At 35.5% G+C, this 23,762-nt stretch overlaps 1 protein-coding gene across 2 annotated transcripts in view; it reads left to right on the top strand.

Moving 5' to 3' along the window:
* Nucleotides 1-23,762, top strand: part of LRRC7 (leucine rich repeat containing 7) — a 312,980-nt gene that overhangs the window by 278,815 nt on the left and 10,403 nt on the right. For both annotated transcript variants that reach the window (XM_045801366.2, XM_045801367.2), the window contains 2 exons: nt 300-392; nt 17,553-17,627. In XM_045801366.2, the coding sequence (XP_045657322.2) occupies nt 300-392; nt 17,553-17,627 (168 nt within the window). The remainder of the gene's footprint in view (nt 1-299; nt 393-17,552; nt 17,628-23,762) is intronic.

Consider the following 23,762-nt stretch of genomic DNA (forward strand, 5'->3'; position numbering starts at 1 on the left):
TTTGTTATTGTTATAAGTATAGCTTTTAATTTTTTAAAACTGCTCATCAAAGTGCATTTCTATACACAATAATGAATAAATACTTACTAATATCTGCTTGCCCAGGTAATTTCAAGCTAGTTTCATTCATAACTTATGCCTGTAGAAGCACTAAGTATTTTGTCTTTTGTGTACTAAGTTAAATAGGCTAACCCTGAGAACTTAAGTGAAATGTGAACCTTTTCTACTGTGATGCAGTTATTTGAAGATATTTAGCTTTGATATATATTTGATCACCTTTTTATATCTTTTTTACATAGTTTTGTGTGAGAATAGAAAAGAATCCTGGCCTTGGATTTAGTATCAGTGGTGGAATTAGTGGACAAGGAAATCCATTTAAACCTTCTGACAAGGTAAGAAGTGAATTTCTTATTGACAGTCTTAATTAGAAAAACAGTCTTTTACAGCAGAAAAAAAAGGTCAGAAAAAATGTACTGGGCTTTAATAAACTAGCTAATTATGAAGCCAATTAGACACATTTTCAGCACAGGGGAAGAAAAATTCACTGCAGTGCTTGACAAATCCTAAGAATAGGAAAAAAATTAAGGAGAATTGTTTGGTTTTTGCTTTTTGTTTTGCTCACAATTGTATATATTTTTAAAGAAAACTATACATGCAATTTATAACAAGTTTTTTTCAAAAGTTTACTTGTAGATCAGTTATCTGGGAAAATGTTTCCTCATAGTAACAGAATGATTAAATAATGCTTCGTTGCCAGGGCCAGCTGACTGAAATCTCTTTAAGTAATTGTATTCATAAAATATTTCACTAAAACATCACAGAAAACAAACATCTTGTCGGAAAATCAAAGTTAGCCATGCAGAAAAATCAAGGCCTCCTCTCATGCTTACCTGTTTGTCAAACCATGAGTAAAAGTTCACCACCACCTCCATGCTGAACACCCAGCTTACTGCCCATACTCACATCTGGCCTGTATGATCCCAATGTGGACCTGGACCACCTGACTTTTTATTTAAAAAAAGTTACCCGGAGTTACATAACCTACCCTGCTACATCGGTGTTTAATGGCCTCAGCTTTGAATCAATTAATAATTATAATTTGATGATAATTGAAACTGCTTTTGACCTCATCACATTTAATTGCATTAAGTGACATCACAAACATCACAAAACTCTGGGATGATGAAAGAAGACAAATTAGATATGGTAAAACCTCCACAGATTCTCGATTTACCTCCGAGTCACAACCTGGGACAGATTCTTTCAGCTCATCACTATTATAAAAAAATAACCCACACATCAATTTCTGATCATAAAACCTGCTTCTGAAAAAAACTTGGATGCCCCTACTCTAGAGATTTCTGTAGTCTGAAACAGGGCCTTTAATCCTTTATTTTCCTCTACTTCTTCCCAATCTTTTTGTTCTCTAGCATTCTTTATGCCCTCTCCCTTTCCTTTCTGGAAGAGAGGAAGAGGTTGGACTATAAGGTAGAATTATTCACACTATACACATTAAGATGGTAGGGAGTAGAAAGAAATCCCCAGTGGCTCTAGATGGAAGCACCTTTGGTCAAATGGTTGGAGCAGTTATTCATACATAAGGAATGTGTATGAGGCAGCCCTATATAATTAGGGGAATGCCAGTTAGCAATGTCTGTTCATAACTAACTACTGCCTTTCTATTTTGAAATGATGCTGAGGATAACCATTGATACAGTAGAATTAAAATATTCATGGTTTGGTAGGATCAAGCGTTTACTTAATTTTAACAAATTATCGATATATTTTAAGACAAAAAGTATGAAAGTTCAAAATTATCAGAAACATATGGTGCTATTTTTAAAAGCCTCAAATCATTATGTTTTATTCATTATGACCCTTCTCTTTGTCTCTGGTCTCACATCTTCTCCACAAGTTCTTTCAATGAGAAGTTAGTAACCGTATCATTCTTAATATAGTTAAAATCAGAAGGACATGTTTTTTTCCTCCCCTTTCTCACCAGCATATATATCTTTTCATATTTTTGGAAAGCACAGGGTTATAAATGTTTTAAATGAGGGATGAACACATTGCTAAATAGTCAAGAGGTCTGAATGCTATTGCTTTTCTGCTGTTATTCTTAACTCAAGGAGAGAGTAAATGCGAGGCTTTAAAATTATTGCCTGTAATTCTTCCAGTATGACAAATATGAACATTTTATAACTATTAATTTAATTTCTCATTTGTAACATTTTGATGACTCTAGTGAGACTGAACTATTTCTATGATATTATAATTTGCTCTTTTGGTTAAATGCAACAGATATAAAGCTTGAATTGATAATGTGTCCACTGAAAGATTTCCCCTCAAAAGCACTTTTCTTCGCCTGATTACTCTCTAAAACACTTCACAATCTGAAAAGTGAATCTCTATTATTGTAAAATTGATGACAGTAATTTAAAGTTCTAAATCTGCAGAAGACTCTCAAGATTGCTTTCAATTTATTGGCCACTTTTGATGTCATGCCAAACATATGGTGGATATTTAGTTAAAAGTGTACAGAGGATCTAAAGACCTTGGGTCTGACGATTATTACAAGAACTTAATTCACTCGCAAGGAAAGGGATTAATCTCTTGGAAATTCAATTGCATTTCTTTACCCCATGTCCCATTTCCTGTAGTGGTGGCGTAAAATTTAGAGTAGAACCCAGTGCCTAAACTAACCAAAAATGCCAAACAGTAAGAAAATGAAAATGAACTTTAAAAATACTCCTCTCTCCAATGCTGAAAAAGAGACTGTTTTTTCATGAGTTTAATTTACAGCTGAGGGTGAGGAGAACCAAATTAAACAGATATTTAAATTGGACAGATACTACCTGAGTCAGAGGGGAACGCTTTATAAGGAGTCCTAGTCAGGCAAAAGGTGAAACTGGTTCTGAGAATATTTCTAATCCATAAGTTGTTTATTGGAAGAGAATATGTATCATATTACATTTTACTTACTGCTCATCAATGTTTGAATGCTTTGTAAAATTCTAAGTATCCGAGATAACTGAATGTCTTTGAGGCATTGAGGACTTTATATATAAAGTAGCCAGTAGATTTATTCCATCCTCTTCATTATGATTGATGGCAACCACTGTTCCAGCCAAATGCCGTGGACCATTGTGAGATAGGATCCAAACATTACCTGTGTAACGTCAGACAGGGAAAGCATGAAGTATGAAGTAGTCATCCCAAAAGGCTGGGAGTATGGGAATGGGGTAAAAGTGAGCTGGGTTGTTCGTCTGGCAGAAGTTCCCATTTAAATTCTGGGGTAGCATGAGATTATGCAGAAAACACTAAGGCAGTCTAAAAGTTGACTGAGGCTTTAGAGGGAATTCAGGATTAAGCCAGAGATGGGGACTGTTCTGTACCGGACTTTGAGAGCTTCTAACAACATCTGGTCTTACAAACTTAACTCCTCTCAAAGACACCAAGGTTGTCCTAATTAAATATGGTCTTCTGGGCTGAAAGGATGGAGGACATCTAGTCCTGCAGCTCATGTGTTTGTCAGAACAAGGTTTAATAATTGAACAGACCTAGTCACTTATCATGGAGTTCATTATTATGGGTTCACTGCCAGGTGAAAACTGCTTTTACATACTTGGAAAGGGAAAACTGTAGAAAACCAAATGAAAATGGTCCTGCATAATGCTTGCCTCTGCCCTCCAGTAAAGTGGATGGAAGCCATGATCTAGTCTATTATCATAGGAAACATTGCTGTCAAGATACCAATATACTACAGAGAGTTGAAAGATTTTGACCTAACAAATCTGATGATAATAGTAAAAGTAGTAAAAACAATAGCCTTGTATTGACTACCTATAATGTGCTGGTCACTGTTAGGCCCTTTACACACTTATCTGATCTTCATAACAACTTGTGTTAGTTAAGTATTATTATCCCTCATTTTGCTGAGGCCCAAAGGGGTTAATTAACTTGTCCAAGGTCATTTAGGTGATCTGTGGCAGACAAGATTTGAACACAAATTGATCTGACTCTAAATCCTCTTCTCTTAATAAACACCAATGATGCATACCTCTATCTTCAAATGCCACTTAGCAGAAGAGCCACATGACAAATTTATACCCTGTAGAGTTGAGACTAATATGATATTCTAATATTGAGAGTATTACAAAGTCCTCTAATTTGTCATAGTCTAGATATTTGTTTCAACAAGTCCTTGGAAGTCAGCATGTATTCTCTATTGAACCCAGATAATTAGAAGCGGACTGCACACAGTGGATTACTAAGCAATTATGTAAGTTTTGGACTAAGGTATCATTATAGTGGTGATTCTGCCAATGGAACAAACCACAGTAATCTTTGCCTATTTTTAAATGTTCATGGGATAATAATTCATGTTTGCAAAATTCAAATAATTGACCAATACAGTTTCCACCTGATGTCGTTGGAAAGAAGAGACTGGATTAAATGGATGACTGATACCATGTTATTGTAGTGACTTCTTAAGTCAGCCCAAGACTCTGAGCATGACTGCATTTTTAATGAGGCATTCACATAGTTCATCATTCAGGGACTGATAACCCTCCTTGCCTCATTTAAGGAGAAAGGACTAAGCTCCTAAAGTTTAAAGATATTAAAGAGGAGCGCCTGGGTGACTCAGCTGGTTAAGCTTCTGCCTTCGGCTCAGGTCATGATCCTGGGGTCCTGAGACTGAGCCCCACATCGGGCTCTCTGCTTGATGGGAAGCCTGCTTCTCACTCTCCCTCTGACTGTTGCTCCCCCCTGCTTGTGCTCTCTCTGTCTGTGTCAAATAAAGGGTAAAATCTTTAAAAAAAAAGATATTAAAGAAAACTCATAGCCCCTTTCTCTATATGCTCTAAAAGTATAGTACTGAACAGTCCCATATACAATTATCTAGTCATAGTATCAAAATGAAAGCCATGTTACGGATATCCTCAAAGCACTGGACATCAGGAAATATACATACTAGGGCATTGGGACCAAGCAATCACTTGTTCTCCACAATTTGAACATAATAACCACATTCAGCAGATGCCATAGAGCCTACCCCTATTTCTACTGATTTGGGTGATCTGCATGTAGACACAGAAATGATAGGAGAAATAAATCCATGTTCTTAAAATTTTTAAATGTCTTACTTTGCCTATGGTACAGGTAAAATCCCAAGCCCAGGAAAAATACTGGAGTCATGGCAGATGTAAAATATATTGCCAATAAACCCCAGATAAATGTCCTGGAATTTAGAATACCTTACTATATTTTATCCTATATGACTTTTAAAAGATTGACTCCAGATGCCGAAAGAGCCTGCAAACAGGACCTAAACACCTTTACCCCTTCTTTCCTCACCTAGAAAAACAATGGGAATTTCCTTGTGTGGGGATGGGTATTTTCCTCAAATAAAACTTTGTGTATGATTAATATTAAGAGAAGAAGGACTAGATGTGCCCAATCAAAGCATTTACTTGATACTTTACCCAAGAATAATAACAGCCAGAGGCACACTTTGCAGTGGCAAGTTAGAAAAGCACAGGAATAATTTTCCAGGTTTGCTCATCCTCATGGCATTGGGTGATTCCTAAACAAACAGTTGCAGAAGATATCCTCTTGACTTATGAAAAAGGTACATGCTACATGGCTACTTCTTGTCATGCGTTCTTTGTGGATATAAAAATCAAGAATAGCAGACACATTTGTCTAGAATTCCACACAGCATATGATTTATATTTACTGCTTAAGTCTTAAACTGCATCTAACACATTTCCTTTACTTTGTACAACTACTAGATACATATGATTTATTTTATTTATTTCCAAATTAATTTTGTACTATAACTTATATATCTGTCCTATCCTTAATTCTACTTCAAGTGATTATGTAATGCAAAGTAATTTGGAGAATCTATGAATTATATAAAAGTAACATTCAGGAGCAAGGGATAGAGGTAATACTGTTTACATACTGTATTTTGGACTAAACTTAGGAAGGAATTAAAGTGTCCTTTTTTTAGGGGCGCCCGGGTGGCTCAGCCGTTAAGCGTCTGCCTTCGGCTCAGGGCCTGATCCCAGATCCCTGGGATCGAGCCCCGCATCAGGCTCCTCCGCTGGGAGCCTGCTTCTTCCTCTCCCACTCCCCCTGCTTGTGTTCCCTCTCTCTCTGGCTGTCTCTCTCTCCATTAAATAAATAATCTTTTTTTAAAAAGGTGTCCTTTTTTTAGATATAAACTTAATTTTATTTTTTTAATCTTTTTTATTTTCTCTTTTTTTGGGGGGTAGACAAGAGGCAGAGGGAGAGGAAGAGAGAGAATCTTAAGCAGGCTCCACATTCAGCATGGAGCCCGATGCAGGGCTTGATCTCACAACCCTGAGATCATGACCTGAGCCAAAATAAGACTTGGACGCTTGACCGATTGAGCCACCCAGGTGCCCCTAGATACAAAACTAAATTTTTCAAAATAAATACCAAGCATAAATTATTTTACAACATAACTGATTATTTCAGCTGCATCTTAGTCAAATTGTAATCTGAGGTTCAGAATGCCACTTTGTTTGAGGACATTAAAAGAGATTTTTTTAATAAAAAATGTATTTTTGCATATTCTGTTCTTTGTGTTGAAAAAATCTTGAATCTATTCAGAAATATGGATAGGAATGTAGTCTTCACAATCTTCTTTCAGTAGGTTCCCACAAGTATTCCACTTAGATGAAACTTTTTAAAGGCATGGCACTGTGCTTTAGCCAATAGGATAATGTAGGTTCTAGACATTATAATATAGAGAAGACAAGACATGGATTTCAGCTTATGAAAGAACATAATAAAACTCAACACTGGCTTGGTTCTTCACAAAAATATCACTGGGGTATACGTGTGAACAATATAAGGGAATTAAAAAGTACCATTTTCAATAAGAACACTGATGGGAATGTTTTAATTCAGCCATATATTTAGAAAATCACTGGAATTAAGATTGCTGTCACTTTATGATATTTTATAACAATCAGTAAAATATTCTTCAATAAAATTAAAGCCCAAGTACATAGCTACTATATTAGTAGCTATATTAGTTGCTAGAGTTACACATTATTTATGTTCTATCTGCTGCATCATGGTAGCCATTTAGCATGGAACAAAGTAAGTAAAATATGCAGGCAGAAAATGGTGTGGGGAAAGATTTCGAGACTTTTAAGTTAGTTACTGTTTACTGGAAAAATGCCAGACACTTCTCAATCAAAATATGAAAGCATTTAAAATTAGTTCATAAATAATATCTAACTTGTAATTCTTGTAATAACTAACGCTATAACTAATTCTATAACTAACTCTGTAACTAATTCTTGTAATAACTAACAAGAATTGACAGACCGATCAATGAAAGAAAGCTAATTAGTGAGGGTCAAAAAGATCTTTGGGAAGTGTGAAGTCTTTTTCCATTTATGGAGTTAGTACTACAATGACTTAAGTGCTATTCCAGGGGTCTCGCAGTATTTCTAGTTTCTTGCTTGAAAAGTTTATAAACAAACAAGCAAAGTTTATAAACCAACCAGAATTCTTGGAAATATTATGAGAAATAAAACAAAAAATAAATAAAAAGGAATAGCTATCAGGTGTCTGCCTGTAGCAATTATATCTAAACATTTTTTACCCACATAATATTTGAGATATATCTCACAAATATGTATTTAATAACAATATCATCCACTTTTCCTCCATTCCACCCCCAACGTTATTCTATGCTGACTCTGGCCTCCAGAGAGTCACTGGTAAGCAAAATATAGACTCTCCATACCGTACCAAGCAAGAAGATACTGCAGAGCTTTAACTTTTGTAGTTTGTATTTGTCTAAAGTCAGTTCCCCTAGATGCAAAACCTCAGATGGCGACTGTTGTGCAAGTAGTTAATTGAAGAAATGCTCTCAGGTGAAATCTAAAGGAAGAGAGGGATGCAGGATAGGGCGGGGAAGAAACTGGGCTAAGATGTGGGAAGCGTGATGGCACAGAGTGCTCAGGAGGAAAAGTGATGCCACAGAGTTGTCTCACCTTGAAGAGAGAAATGGCCTTATGTACCCCAGTATCAGGGATTGGCTGTAGGACATTCCCAGGGAGGAGGGTATAACCTTCCAAGCATTTCAGCGTAAGCAGGCTCCAGTCTGAGGGTAATTTTCAAGAGAGGGGTCAGATATGAGCCATCGGCAATGCCTGTAGGATGAAAACATCAATTTGATAAAGGGAATCTGGGCAGGTCCCCAAAAGTGTCCATTACACTATCATGAAAACAATAGATTTTTTTTTCATCTTTCAAACTGAAAGTCTTTTAGTACTAGAGACTCCAACATTGCATCTATGAGAAGTACTCCTAGGACCTGCATGCTTTCAACCAGTTTTTAACTGAGATTGCCAAGCAGCTGGTACTTCAGTATGGACCCTGAAATTGACCATGTCAGACTTCTTGCAGTGAGACTCATTTAAATCTGCTTTTGAATCCTTGTCATTTTCCTGATTAATTTTTTCTTAAAAAAAAAAAAAGACACCACTATATTCTACAAATACAGTCCTAGTTTCCCTGAGATAGTAATCACTAATTGAACCAAATCTATGTTCTTTGGTAACTAAAGATCAGTTTGTAAAACTAGATCAGAAGGAGCAGGGAAGTTTAGGGTCAACACCCTTAGAGGGGAAAAGGAAAAAAAAAAAAAAGCCAGGTGACAAGAGATAAGATCGTAGGAATCTAAGACAAGTAAAAAAGAAAACCAAATAACTACAAAACACTTTTATTGTGTCATTTTTCTCTTTTGGGTGTGTGAAGAAATCATGTAAACTCAAAGAGCTGGTTCTTAAGTTCTGTGAATTCTAACTTAAATTCTCCCTAAGATCCTTCTAATAAATTGGGAGAAAGCCACAGACAGATGAGAATAGATTTCCAGGAAAGACTAAGACAAGTCAACCTGAAAGTCTCAGAACTATACCAGAAAATTAAACTAGTAGATCAGAATTTACAGTGTGTTATTTTTAAAAATAGAAAATTAACTAAAAATATATATATACTTAAAATATATATTAAAAATATATATCTATTTTAATAAATCCAGAGTTAGATTAAGCAGTGAGTAGATAATAACAGTTAAGGATTATTATATGAAGCACAAAATGGAAAATATGCATTTGTTTAATTGCCTGTCACCTTTACAATATAATTACTACAGCTATACATGCTCTTAGTAACTAATTTCACTGTCTTAAGTATAATGGAGTAGAAAACTACTTCCTATATTTGTAACCTAGTTGATCAAACCCCATCACCATATATAAATGACATTCCCGTAATAAGGTACTATCATTTAACCCCCGAGGACATTTATTAATAGGAGATAGAAAGCAACCTCTTTTAGTGTTGGACTAAACATTAAAGTGATTAAAGAAAAATCATATTTTTTTGTTTGCCTCCTTGTTTACTGAAGTATGCTTCAGTCTCTTTGAATGAAAAAAGTCATATGTTCGTCTATTTCGTCCTTGAAAAAAAATGTTTCTGCCTTGACTCTGAGTAACAAATTTAGTGGGATACCTGGACTTGTGAAGATTTGCTTATTCATTTATTCCGAGAAAGACTCCGCAATATGTTCGGTTCTGTATGACACACCAGCTGGGGTGGCTTCGGTCTTCTGAAGGATTCCATCTCTGAACTGTAAAATGATAGTGATCAAAGAGACAGAGAATCAAGAACCACTTTTCCTTAGGAACCTTCTGCCTGAGTGTGAACGGCTTCCCTTCCATTCATCAGCCATGGGGCAGTCTCAGTGCTTTTACTCTGGGTGACATTAGTCATCATCCTGTAAAACTGTAACACATTCTTAGTCCCAAATGTGTACAACTGCAAAATCCTTTTTCTTTAACCTACACCTATTAAAATTTATACAGATAATAAATGAAAACACTGTCGCTGTAAAATTTCAAATAATATAGGAATATAGAGACTAAAAAGTGAAAAAAAAAAAAAGACACTTCTTTGTCATTCCACGCTATACTGCCAATGCACTGCCTTGGCCTAAGAGCCACTTCACAGGTCAGTGTTATCAGGAATTTACAACTGTGTGCCTCCTGGGCACTTATCACTGGCCTTTTGGACCTCCTGAGTTCACTGCCGCCTCTGAGCAATACTGCTTGCCTGGTCTAACTATACAATGATGTGTTAGCCATTAAATAAAACCAAAACTTAAGTCTAAAGGAATCATAGTTTGACTGAATCTAGCTTCCCACAAAATAATTTTTCACTTCAAAAACCTTATTTTAGCATGAGTGACAAAAAAAGTTTTCACTAAATTCTTCACTTTGCAGTTCATTATTTTGAAATAGTGTCAAAGATTTTACCATTGAAAAGGCTTTGAGGAAGCCTGCAGTGATGATAATCAGAAAGCTGATTACCAATACTATTTTAGGAATTGCTACAAAGAAGAATCCACAGCCACCTACAGTCCCCCACTCCTGTTTCTAATTGTTTCTACTATTTTATGCTATCTATGAAGCTGAAAAGAAAATCCACGAGGGGCTCTGACAGAATCAGTAAGCGGCATGAAGCTCAGTAATCCAAATATTCACTACCCCTTGAGGCGGTGTATTAAATATAGGCTTTAAAGAATTCATGAAATAAGACAAAAGAAAAATATTTTTTAATTTTTTCCAAAGAGGCAAAAATCTGAAAAGACAACACGTGAAGGAGCGTGATCATTTACCTTCAAGAGAAAATATGAAAATCAAATGAAAGAAAACTCTTTTTTCAGCTCAAGAATTTCACTAAGAAATGAACAGGAAGCAAAGGTACTTTCAGTCACAATGGACTGACATCCCAGAGATGTATGTTTCATTGTTTATTAATAATTGGAATACTGGAGCAATTAATAAAAGGAAAAATATAAAGTAACCCAAGCCAAGCAAAATTTTAACCCTTACATTCAAATTTCCCCCCAAAAGAACAGTGCATGATGATCAGCATGAAACTATAAAAAATATTCTGGTAGTCAATTTGTCATTTGTCTACTAAACAAACCTTTAGAATGACCTGAAAGAAGGATGCAAGTCTAAAGGGCAAACAATGTATAGTTCTTCCATTAGGATCATCTCCATAATATTGCCACGAAGGTATTTGCAGTCACATAGTCAATTTCTATGGGTTTTATTAGTCTCCCTGTTGCTCCAATGAATTATTAATAATTTTTTTTACAAATGTAGCCAAGTGATTCTTTTTTAGTGTTTACATTATTTAAAAATGTGTGAGAGTTTAATAAATAAATATATATACCATGTATATGTTTATTCCTTTAAACATCTGTGCATACGATTTTTGAGAAATTTTAGAGGACTTTGGTCAGTTGTAGCATATTTATATCTCTGTCTTTTGAGGTTCAAATTTCCTAGGCTTCTCAACAATTATTTCTGTTCATCCCTTATGGATTTTACATTTCATTGGTTTGTTGACTAAAGTTCCTTAATACGCGGAAGCATCACATTCACTCCCAGCACCCCTTTTTCTTCCTCTCTTCCTCCCCACTCTCCTTTGGTTTCTAATGGCCTGGATAAATTTCTTCTTTTGCTACATATAGATTCCTTGGTTGTTAGGGTAGCAAATTGTTCAAAGCCTAGGATTTGACACTCAGCAATTAGTCTTAAAATAAATTTTGTGATCACACTTCTGATTCATAGGGAGGAGAACTACTGATAATACCTTTATATCCTTGACATGTCAAGTCTTCTACTAATCACAGGGGTTAAGTAAATGCAGTCTGTTGTGTATATGTAATTCTGTTTCCATGAGCCACAACATAGTTTCATATTAACCTTGCCCAACCCATGAAAAAAAAATATTTGCACATTTTTGGCAAAACAAAGAACCCATTAAAATCTATCGAATCTATAGCTGTGTTTGTTCTTTATGAGTCAGTTTGTCCTCCAGAAATATTTTCTGAACTTTCATAATTATATGAAAGCATAAAATACTATATTCTATAATACTTAACCAGTGTGTTCTGAATTATAATGATACGAGTATGCAATTTTTATTTGAGATATGGCCTTCCTAGAAACCAATTTCTTAGCATCAGCTAGAGCCAGGATTTTTCAGAATTTTAAAGAAAAGCATATTTCATAAATTGAAGTTGCAGTTCCCTTAAGACAAGTTCTATTTTGGAGTCTACATTTACAATAGCTGAGACTGTCACAGTCATTCACCTTCATCATTAAAAAGCCATATAAAGTTCCTTTCTCCTCTAAAGTTAGAATGTTAAATGTTGGCCTTGTAGACTAACTTTCTGAGTCCATTAAAGTTTATGTCCAGTGGTGTATAGACTAGGTAACCAGTAAGACAAGGTCAGATCTTAACATTATGAAAAACCTCCCATACTCACTACTTTCCAAAATTACTTGTGAAAAGTAAAAGTTTTTTAAAAAAAACCAATTCTGGATTATTTAGGAAAATAAAACCATTTATGACTTGTGTAAATACTGGTTTTTAAAAAACGGGGAAGAAAAATGAAACGGCAACAGGTCATGCCTATTAGCAGCACCTGGCCAGCCCTCTCTAGCTTAGCTTTGGTGCAAACACGTGTGGGTCCCTCTGTGATGCATGGGTCCAGGAGATCTGTGTCTGACTCAAGCACACCCAGATATTGGGGTCTGAGGAAAGCAAACATGTATTCTTTGGAAAAGGCTGCAGCACATATTTTGTTGCTGTGGTGTGAGATGCTCTCTAGAGGTGGTGCTAGGGGAAAACCATTGTTCTGGTCATGAGATGTCAAACATTAGAAAAACACACTCAGATGCCATAAGCTAGTAACTAGATTCTAGCAGCTACTACTGTAAAGAGCTAATGCTCCTGACTTGGAGCTACCAAAGGAAGTAGCCCCTGAAAGTTACTAAGAACCACCAAAAAGCCCTCTAATTGGGACCCACGTCCACTACTGAGAGCGAACAATAATTGGAACCATTATCACTAAATGCCACCACTAGAAAACCACAAATGAGATAGTAGAGACTTCCCAGCCCCGCTTCCTGTCCTCTTCCCGAAATACGAGATGCAAATCCTCTTACCTGCTGGGCATTCAGGGGAAAGATAACAAATGTTGGCCTTTCAGTATACTCCAGATTGAGGGTAAAGAAGAATTTCCAGATAATAAATATGGAACAATTAGAAACTCAGAAACTCTCAAAATGGGTTTTACTGGTTATAAAGACCTTGGATTTAGCTCAACCTTCAGATTTTCAATAATTATGATAACATTTATTGATGCTACACTGAATGCCATCCACTGTTCTAAGTACTTCTGTATATATTTACTTAGTCTAATAACTGTGAGGTATGTGTCATTACTATACCCGTTTTATTGATGAGGGAAAGTACAGAAAAGTTAATTAACTTGCCCAATTTTTGAATGGTGAACACAGGTTAAACTCCAGAGCTATGCTCTTACTTCTTGCACTATGGGGAAGGCAGGAAAAAAATGCCCCCCCCCCAAAGATAGCCACACCCTAATTCCTAGAACTGTGACCCTGTTACATTACATGGCAAAAGGGACTTTGTGGGTGAGTTTAAATTACGGACCTTGAGATGAGGAGATTATCCTGGATTCAGGTGGGCCCAATCTAATCACATAGGTCATTAGAGATAGAAAATCTTTCCTGGCTATGGTCAGAAGAAGATGTGAATATAGAAAAATGGTCAGAGATATATACAATTGCTGGCTGTGAAGATGGAAAAGGGGAACTTTTCCAAGGAATGTGGACATTTACTAGAACCTGGAAAAAGCAAGGAAAGAGTCTCCCCTAGGGTTTCCAGAAAATAATGCAGACCTGCCAACACCTTTGTTTTAGCCCAGTAAGACCGGTTTCGGACTTTTAACCTACAGATCAGTAGGATAATAAATTTGTGATGTTTTAAGCCACTAAATTTCTGATAAGTTGACAGCAGCAGCTTGTTGAAAAAGAGTTACTGAGGCATTTTCCTTCCTTGGGCAAAATGGTTTTGCTATAACCTTAGGTGCGTGTTGTTTCACTTGTTTTGAATGTTTTAGGTGGTAGTTTGTCCCACATTTAACACTCAGCTAAATGTTACAAGAAACTGAACATACTTTAACCCTTGCAGCAGAGTTATAAATTTGACCAGATGCCATGATATGGATCTTTGATTAGTACATGATGGCTTTTGACCAACCAATGGAAAGTTACTGTTCTAATGTTCAGAATACAAATAGTCTGATTCCTTACCAATTCTGTCATCAGGGCGAAAGTATTCTTTGAAGTCTCAGAATAAAATGAATTTGTTGAAAGGGAGACTGACACATTACTACAATGAGCTTTTCCAAAACTGTATCAAAGTCATCGATATTCATCATAACAGACACCACAAAATGGGTTCAGAGTTATTTTTCTCATATGGCTGTATGTATATACATAAATACAGTGAAAAATCAGGGCACTGGCTTTTGCAGACAGTCTTTTGGGAAATGTTCCACCCCCACAAATGATGAATGCCACAGGTCCTTATCAAACATAGCACTCATTGCTATCTGCTTCGGCTAATGTGGCAGGATGCTGCCTGATAGGATATATCTGCATATATATATATAAAAGTAAAACTACACCAGTGGGCAGTAGCAGTTTCTTACTTCATGAAATGTTTTGATTGAAAAGAAATATTAAAGCTTTAGAAAGCAGCAATAAATGCTTTGGAAGACTCAGGCCGCCATAAGAGTAAGCTTCAAAGCAAGTCTTCATGGGGTGCCTGAGTGACTTAGTCAGTTAAGCATCCAACTCTTGATTTCGGCTCAGGTCGTGATCTCAGGGTTGTAGGATCCAGCCCCACATCAGGCTCTGCACTCAGCAGGGAGTCTGCTTGAGGTTCTCTCTCTCCCCCTTCCCCTCCCTATGCTTGCTGCCGCGCTCGCTCTCTCTCTAGAATAAATAAGTCTTAAAAAACAACAACAAAACAAGTCTTCAGAACAGCAGTTGAATCCCACAGAGCTTTATGATGAATGAAATTAAACCTGCCACGTACATTACGCTTGTGTTCTTTCAGCAGTCAGGTTGTGGAGCATTACCAGTTCCTCCCAGCATTGCAGATACGATGGCAGTAATTTAGCTCCTATGGTCTGGATTCATGCAAACATCATTAAAATGGTTCCCATAGAATAAGCTGAAGAAAGGCAGTCAAAATTAACTAGGTAGCCCAGACGTTGACAGCTGGGATAAATAGTCGCAACAACTTCACCTCCAGCATCCAGAGATGTAGCAGCTTATTTTGGGTGAAAGTGGCATTCTGTCTGTGGTACAGAGATCCCAATAGTGAAGAGGGGGACTACCAGAAGGACCAAGCACGTACAGTCTCCTGGACTGATGGCATGAGTGTTATGTGCCCGGTGTGTAAAGGGGCCGTAGGGATTATATTTGTTTTCAAAACAGTGCCGTTCCCTGGTCTGCTGGATTAAACACTGTGCCTTATTTTACTGTCCTTTTCAAACAACCAGTTTTCTTATTCCTTTTGAACAGACCATTTGTACAACTGAATAGACAATAGTAACTACCTGATCATCACTCTGAATAGTGACATTGTTAACCTAAAATTTTCTTAAAGCTTTTATTATTATTTTCTTAATGTTATAAGTAGTACATAATCATTGTAGAAAAATTAGAAAAGACATAAAGCAAAAAGGAAATATATATATGTGTGTGCATATATATATACATGTGAAGTCTCATTACCCAGTACAACCACTGTTAATGTTTAGGAATATATCCTTCCAGGGGGCCTGGGTGGCGCAGTCGTTAAACCTCTGCCTTCGGCTCAGGGGGTGATCCCGGCGTTCTGGGATCGAGCCCTGCATCAGGCTCCTCCACTGGGAGCCTGCTTCTTCCTCTCCCACTCCCCCTGCTTGTGTTCCCTCTCTCTCTGGCTGTTTCTCTGTCAAATAAATAAATAAAATCTAAAAAACAAAAACAACAAGAACAACAAAAAAACAACTCATCATCCTTTCTCACGTTTAAAAAAAAAAAAAAGGAATATATCCTTCCAGATATTTTCCACACAAATATGCATATAGATATATTTCAGCCAAAACAGTATCATAGCATAATAAGATCTAGTGTATAATAGGGTATAGTGTTTTATTACCTGCTTGCTTCACTAAGGACTAGTGTACTTTGTAACTCCCATCTAGGACTTTATTTTAATGATCACATATCATACTATTGTGTGAATTTACTGTGTAATTTAGTTAATCAAGTCTCTGTTATTAGACTTTTAGGTACGGTTTGTAACTTTTATTATTACAAATAATACTATGATGAACATATTAGTAAATGAATGTTGCAACTTGTCCAGTTATGTCCTTAAGATAAGTTCTAGAAGTTGAATTACTGGTTAAAAGTTATATAGTTTTCTAAGGATTTTTATCGCTGTCTATAGTTTCATCTTTGAATGGGAAGGAAAACAGATTAAAATCAACAATAAAAATTATTCAACAGCTATAAATTAATAACTTTCACAAAGATCTGATGTCCTAAATGAAAACACACGGAGAAGTATTTCAACTAGGGCCTTCTTGTTAAACCATTCACACACGCATACATAAAGGTAATGGTTTTAAGTGAGAGTCATTAAGTCTACAAGTCAACAAATAAGATAATTTCCTAAATAACAGGCAATGACATTACAATATTATCTTCTATTAATACTTCTTAGGAACTAAAAAGAAATAATGTCAACTGTATTGAGATATCATTTTTATTATTCAATACATATTGTTATGTAAATTATATTTTTAATTTTTTGTAATTGTTTGTTTCTGGACTTTTCTTCTACTATATTATGAGCTCACTGAAGCCAAAAATTATATCCTGTATATCTCTATAATACTAGTAATCAAGACCTAGCATATGGTAGGCATTCAATAAATGCTTACTTTATATACATATCAATAAAATTAATTTGACTTTTTTATAAACTAAATCAGTTTCAGGATTTGGTAACTACGTTGGCAGAAACTTTATGTTTAAGATGCATATTGAAATTTTCTTATGTTTAATTTGTTCATATACATTTTATATTAAAATTTCCAGTAACATACAAAGTAATACTGATTAAAATAAACCAGTATCTATATGTAATTCTGATAAGGTTTTTAAAGTGTACACTGAATTTACAACCTGTCAAATAGAAGACATTTCAATGAAGAATAACTTGGGATAATTTCTGAATTATATAAAAGATGGTTTAGTACCATATTTCAAATTATTTAAGAAATTAAGACTATGCCATGAGATTAATTTATAAATCGTAAATGCACTTTAAAAACAAGATCAGCTTTTGTTATGCAAGTAAAGATGTTGCTTTTCTTAAACTTGACTTGAAGAGTGGTTGCTTAGAATGCTATCAAAATCTTTGAAGCTCACGTGTGGAAACTGTTTTTAGTCTGTTTTCATTGTTTTCTATGTGAATGAAATTTTTTTTAACGAGGCCTAGTTCTTGATAATACAATCCTAACCTCTGTTACTTCTGACTTATAGGGTATCTTTGTTACTAGGGTTCAGCCTGATGGACCAGCATCCAACCTGCTGCAGCCTGGTGATAAGATCCTTCAGGTAAGAGAAATGAAAGCCACAACTTTCGAATGCCACACTAAAACAAATATGTAACCATGTTATTGAGTGACTTGAGTTAAATGATTGGCAATAAGTCCTTTTCACACTTCTTATTTGCCTTAATTTTTGGCAGGGTTGAGAAGCAAGTCAGAAACAAATTCAATCTGATATAATCCTATCTATTCCAGTATTTGGCACATGGTAGATGTTCTGCATATTTTGGTAGATGTTCTGCATATTTTTGTTTAAATGAATAGTGTTATTTGGTAATAAAAGAAGAATTGAAATGTACAAGAATCTATGCATAGCTATCAAGTATAAGTAAGAGTAACAGAGTACTGAATTAGGGTATCTATTTAAACTTTAGATGAGGAAGAAGGGACTGATCCATATTTAAGTTCTCAACGGAAAGCTTATTACTGTTTGAATACTGTGAAATGCGTGGTTATATCTCCCTACTCCCCCTTCTCAGATACTTGAACAGAAGTTTAACTATAGTAAGGTGACTTATTAAAATGTACTGTCTGATGGAAAGGACTTTTTCTCTAACTTAAAGCTCTATGTAACAGAAAAGGGTCACTCCAGTAAACAGTTAAGTAAATGCTTGGTGTAACCATTTTGCTTTCTTTTTTCTCTCTGAATTCGCTTCTATTAATCATTTCCTATGTCCCAGAGAAAGGCCCTTAAGTCATCAATTTATTTAAGATTCAGTATTCTGACTTATAACCCCGAAATTCCCCACTATATGACTAGGTGGAACTATCTGACATTACAGACTTTAACCATTTGAAGCAATTATGAAATGGTTCCACATTGAAGACGTAAGGACACTGAGAGAAGACATGTGGGAAAGGAACCTTCTAGTTACACTAGCTCTGCAAACTGTTACAACAATGCAAGGACCCCACACAGCTCAGCTCTGAGGAGATCTTCTATCTTTTATTTACCAAACACTTTCAAAAAGTTCTAGAGAAGTAAGACCCCTATATAACCATATATATATATATATATATATATATATATATATATATATATATATAACCGTATATACATACATACATATACATATATGTATATACAATCATAATATATATATAACTGTGTATACATACATACATATACATATATTATATGTATATATAATCATAATATTTTATTCTCAGAAATATTTTAAACTAACTAACAAGATCATGAAAACTTAAATTTTCAAAAATGATAATTCTCTGAAGACTCTGGGTTGCTCGAACCCGTGGCAATGTCACGGTAGAAATACCATCCAAACAGATTTGAGTCCATTCCATGCAGGCAGAAGACCAAGCCAGCAGTTGATCTTCAGAGTTAAAATCTTGAAACGAAAAAGACACATAAAATAATCTGAATTATTTTTACCATTTTGTTATGGAAGTTCTATATTTTTTTTATTTCCTAACTAGCTCTTTGATCTTAAGCATTTTATAGCATGTCTATAGGACTTACAATTATGATATGTAAAATGAACTGTGGTTTGTATTATATCTGAGGTCCCCTCAGGTTAAAAATCCAACTGTTCAGTAATTGTATAAATTTCCATGAAAAATGGTCAAGAATAAACTCAAAATGTAAATCCCTAACACTTGGTAAATGCTGCTGTTTAGCAAAGGAAATGGCTAGTTTTTTCCTCTACTGAATTTCAAGGAAATTATTCTGAATCTCTGAGTCTGAAAAAAAGCATAGCCAGTTAATCTCAGATCTCTGATCTACTTGAATGCCATCCATGGCGGTTAGAGAAGCCTTCCAGAGCTTGAGACGAGGTTGGGAGTGGCCTTTATGCATGACAGAGGTAGCAAACGAAAGACTTTTCTCTCTGGATTCAGAAAAAAAAAATCTATCATCTATCTATCTATCTATCTATCTATCTATCTATCTATCCATACACACAAACACACACACACACACACACACACACACACACACATATATATATACATATGTTATGCTGTATGTTAAAATGTTATATATCCATATATCTATAGACAGGTGATAGATGATTGATAGATAGATGATAGATAGATAGATAGATAGATAGATAGATAGATAGATAATCAGTATAGATGAATATAGATATCCTGCAGAAGGGAAATGAGAATTCAGTTAGTGTCTAGTTGCAGGGTTAGAATAGTCTTTTCTGACTGTCCGTTCTAGAAGGATTATATGAGGAGACATGAGGATTGGGTCTTTCTAGTCCCTCAGAGGTATACAGCAACAGCAAACTGCACCAAGGAATCAATTCCTAATGCAAGAAATAGGAAGGAATTGTAAACCCAGTCTGTTAAAAGCCACAAATCTGCAGGAGGGCTGCCCCTGGGTTGGCTCTTCGCTCCACAAATGACTATGAAAGATGTAACATTTTATTTTTGCTCTGGAACTCATTTGTATCTAATACAATAAAATCAAAGTCCATTTTCAGCAAAAGATAAATGCACATAGTCTATAATCAAATAAATTACTATATTTACAGTTTCACTCATACTAGTTAAAAAGCACAAGTGGCCAATTATACTCTCTGAAAGAGAGAAGAATGGCTAATTCTAAACTGAAATCATTGCGAGGGTCAGACGCTAAGAGGGCAAATTATTCGTCTATAACACTATTGGCTCTTTGTTTAAAGACCACTGGAAAAAATGAGTTACCTCTCATTTAGAAGATCATTAAAATATGTCCTCACTGGAGCAAATTTGTTTACAAGCCTTGATGACAGTGTAACAGCCTAGAAAATCAAGGTAAAAGGAACAAAGAAATAAACAACAACAACAAAAACAATGAATGAGCCCCCTAAGTGATGGCAGTTACTGGGGTTGATCTAACCCAACAGCAAATAGCAAAAGAGACACTAAATAGCGAAAAAGATATGCATTTCCCAAATTTCCCCCAGGCCCCAAATTTATTAGAGAAGAGCTTTCTCTTTCTTTGTCTGTAACTCTTTTTACCCACTACTCTCTTCTTACTCTGTTACGGAATCATGAACATGTTACTGGAATTACATAAAGAGGTGTGCATCAGAGGTGATCTGAATTAAAACATATTCACATGATGTTTCTGTCATTTTACTGCTCATTTTCCCAAAATAAATACACTATAATTAATGAAACATATTCAAATGACCTACTGTGTTTAGTGAGTCATGTTGCTTGAAGACCCTGTGGAGGAGGAGCCAGCCGCCATGCTGGGAGAACTGGTCCCTCCCAGCTTCACCCTCCTCCACAAAGTCAAATCTTACCGCTGTGAGAGAGAACAGGTGTAAGCACATGCATCATAAAAAAAATGTTATTAGATTGAACCATACGAATTTGCCAATTTTGACCATTTTTCAAGTAGTAATTTCATTGGTTTAACACCATAGTTTCTTTTTTCTAATGTTCTTTCCAGTTAAAAATTTCAATCTAATTTATTATACATTTTAAATTCAAAATATATTAAAATATAGAAAATCTATTAATTATAGTTACTGTTGAAAAGATGAATAGACTGGAAAAAAAGAATATATTGTACTTGATAGTTAACATGGTTCACAGTTATAGCCTAACACTCATTTGTAAGGATATTACACATTATATTACATATTATATTTATAAGTATATATTCTGTAATATCACTGTCGTCAAACCCTATCCTCTTCATTTACCTGCCCACCCTGTTCTCCAGACAGGAGCCTAACTTTGACAGGAGAAGAGAAAATAAATGGCATATAGATACTTGTTGATGACACCCAGGTTTTACCAGTTATCAAAACAGAGTTTTCTCATACAAGGTATACTAATATGATACCGAATTGAAGATCATTTCATAGTCTCTTCTACCATACCATAATTTTAAGTGTTTTCCAAAATACATTCCTGGTCGATGGCTCTCTCTCTAAAATACAAAAATAGAATAATCAAAAGGTACAATAATTCAAGCAAATCAGGTACTTCCCCCTTTTTTCTAGTCTTAGAAAACCTTGATTCTACAATTCATATAGACAGATCAAGAACCCACTCTGAATGAATAAGTCTATGAGATTTCAGTCCACTGCCGGTAGGTTGTTTGGCTCAGAGAGCCTTATCAAGAGAGTTTACCCTTGATGGAGCAGGAGTTACTCCAGGCTTAACAGAGAGGCGAAAGGAGGATGAGCAGCAGGAGGACAAGCTGTGGGCTGCCTGGCAGCAGTGTTCAGGAGCAGAGGTGAGAGGCTCCTGTCAGAATGAGTGTGTGTGCAGTCCAAAGAGAGAACACTGGAGAGGGAGATTGCAGGCATAAAAAAAAGAAAACCCTAGGATTTTAAGGTTTTGCCCTGAGCTGGAGCACTGAAACCTGCAGGGGGCTTGGAATGGGGATGAAGGTGGGGAGGAGGTGCTAAGATAGAGTTTTCAAGGCTCAGAATGCGAGAAGAAAGTTTAGATTTCCCAAAGGTCTAAATGGCATGGCCGCAGATGCCTGTATCTACTGCGTAAGGTACACAATGATGTCTCAGTATTTGACCCGGGATCAAGCCTTCCTTGTGTGAATAGAAGCTTTCCACTTCTTTGAATGGCAAGTAGGTGTGCTTAGCTGCTAACAGTCATTATCTTACTTAGCTAAAGCTTATTTCTTCAACAACCTCAAAGCAAAATACTTCTGAGAAGCTGTAATTAATGTCAAAAGTCCATGCACTAAATTTCATGCATTTATTCATAAGAAAAACTTTATTTCATACTTGGAATCTTTTACCTAGCTTTCAAGACCACCAAGGGGAAAGCCTCTTGAATCCAGGCACATTGCCAGAAGCAAGGAGTATAGCTGACAGTTTCATTGCCTGAGAAGAGAGAGAAACTTCCTTTAAAACATAGAAACAAAATTCGAAGAGTACAGCAGAGTCATTCAGTTTAAACTATGTAGTGTTTCCCAATAGTGTCCCTTACGATATCTTTTTTTGAAAAGAGTTCCTTAGTCAAAGAAGTTTCAGAGCTACCTCAGATTTTATCCCTTGTTTCAGGATTTCACAATGTATTGAGCATTTCAGAACCTGAGAAATCTTACAGACTTATATGTCCCAACATATTTAACCATACAAGCCCTCTTTACTAACAACATCAATTAACTACCTCCACAGAACACGCTTTGGGAAATGTTTCTTATAGAAGCATCTAACTGTGCCCACAGCTTTATCCCACAGTGTTCATGTTCATAATTATCATCATGAGTCATTTGGAAAGTGTTAGAGTATATTCATGTCTCTGAATTTTTAAAAATTTCTCCCAAAAAGGCCACAAAAAGTAGAGTGAGAAATTTTCATTATGGTTACAATGAAGTATGGGACCCTTAAAAAAATAGACTTAAGCTATTTGGAAATTTCGCTAAGCATTTCCCAACAAGGTCAAATGAGTTAAGCTTTTCTTTAGTTGATCTTACTTGGTGGTTGAAAATCAAAAACATCAGAGAGTTTGGGGGAAGGGTGGGAGGAAGGGGTCAGGAATCACATGATTCTTAATGTTCAGAGAAATTATTGCTTTTAATGATATAATACATTTGAAGAATAAGATTTTTAATACAATTTGATTAGAAGACAACAAAAAATAATTTTTAAAAATGTGTATGGTTTTATCTGCCAGAGTTTCACTGCATATCTTATTCAATTTATGAAATTCAGTGCAGTGAACTAATAAAAGATTGAGTAAATACATATTGCAAATGAAAACAGTAATAGTATACAGAATAAGTAAAACAGGCAAACCAATAAAAACAAGTTAAGTTCATTAGACTGGCTCTAACTTCCATAATTTGGCTGAAATAAAAGTAACAATTAATCACCTGTATGGTCTCATTTATATCATGCAACAAGGTATCTACTGTTGACAGAGCCTAAATGACTCATTAGAGCTTCTTCCATTATACAATACTGACTTTACTGGAACAAATTTTACTGATAGCATCATATTCATCACATTTTCTATTTATATATTTGGAAAACATGTATTAAGTGCCTACTGTGTAGGAAGTATTATGCCAAGCAATGTGAACAGTGTAATAGAGAATGGCTTTACATAACCTAGCCCAGGAAGCAGGCATGCCCAAAATTACCCGAGCAGAAAATGAAAGAGGAAGAGAGGGAAGAACATTTTCAACATTTAATAAAATTAA

This window comes from Ursus americanus, chromosome 12 (assembly GCF_024610735.1).
Source record: "Ursus americanus isolate L20-20 chromosome 12, mUrsAme1.1.p, whole genome shotgun sequence".
Taxonomy (NCBI): domain Eukaryota; kingdom Metazoa; phylum Chordata; class Mammalia; order Carnivora; family Ursidae; genus Ursus; species Ursus americanus.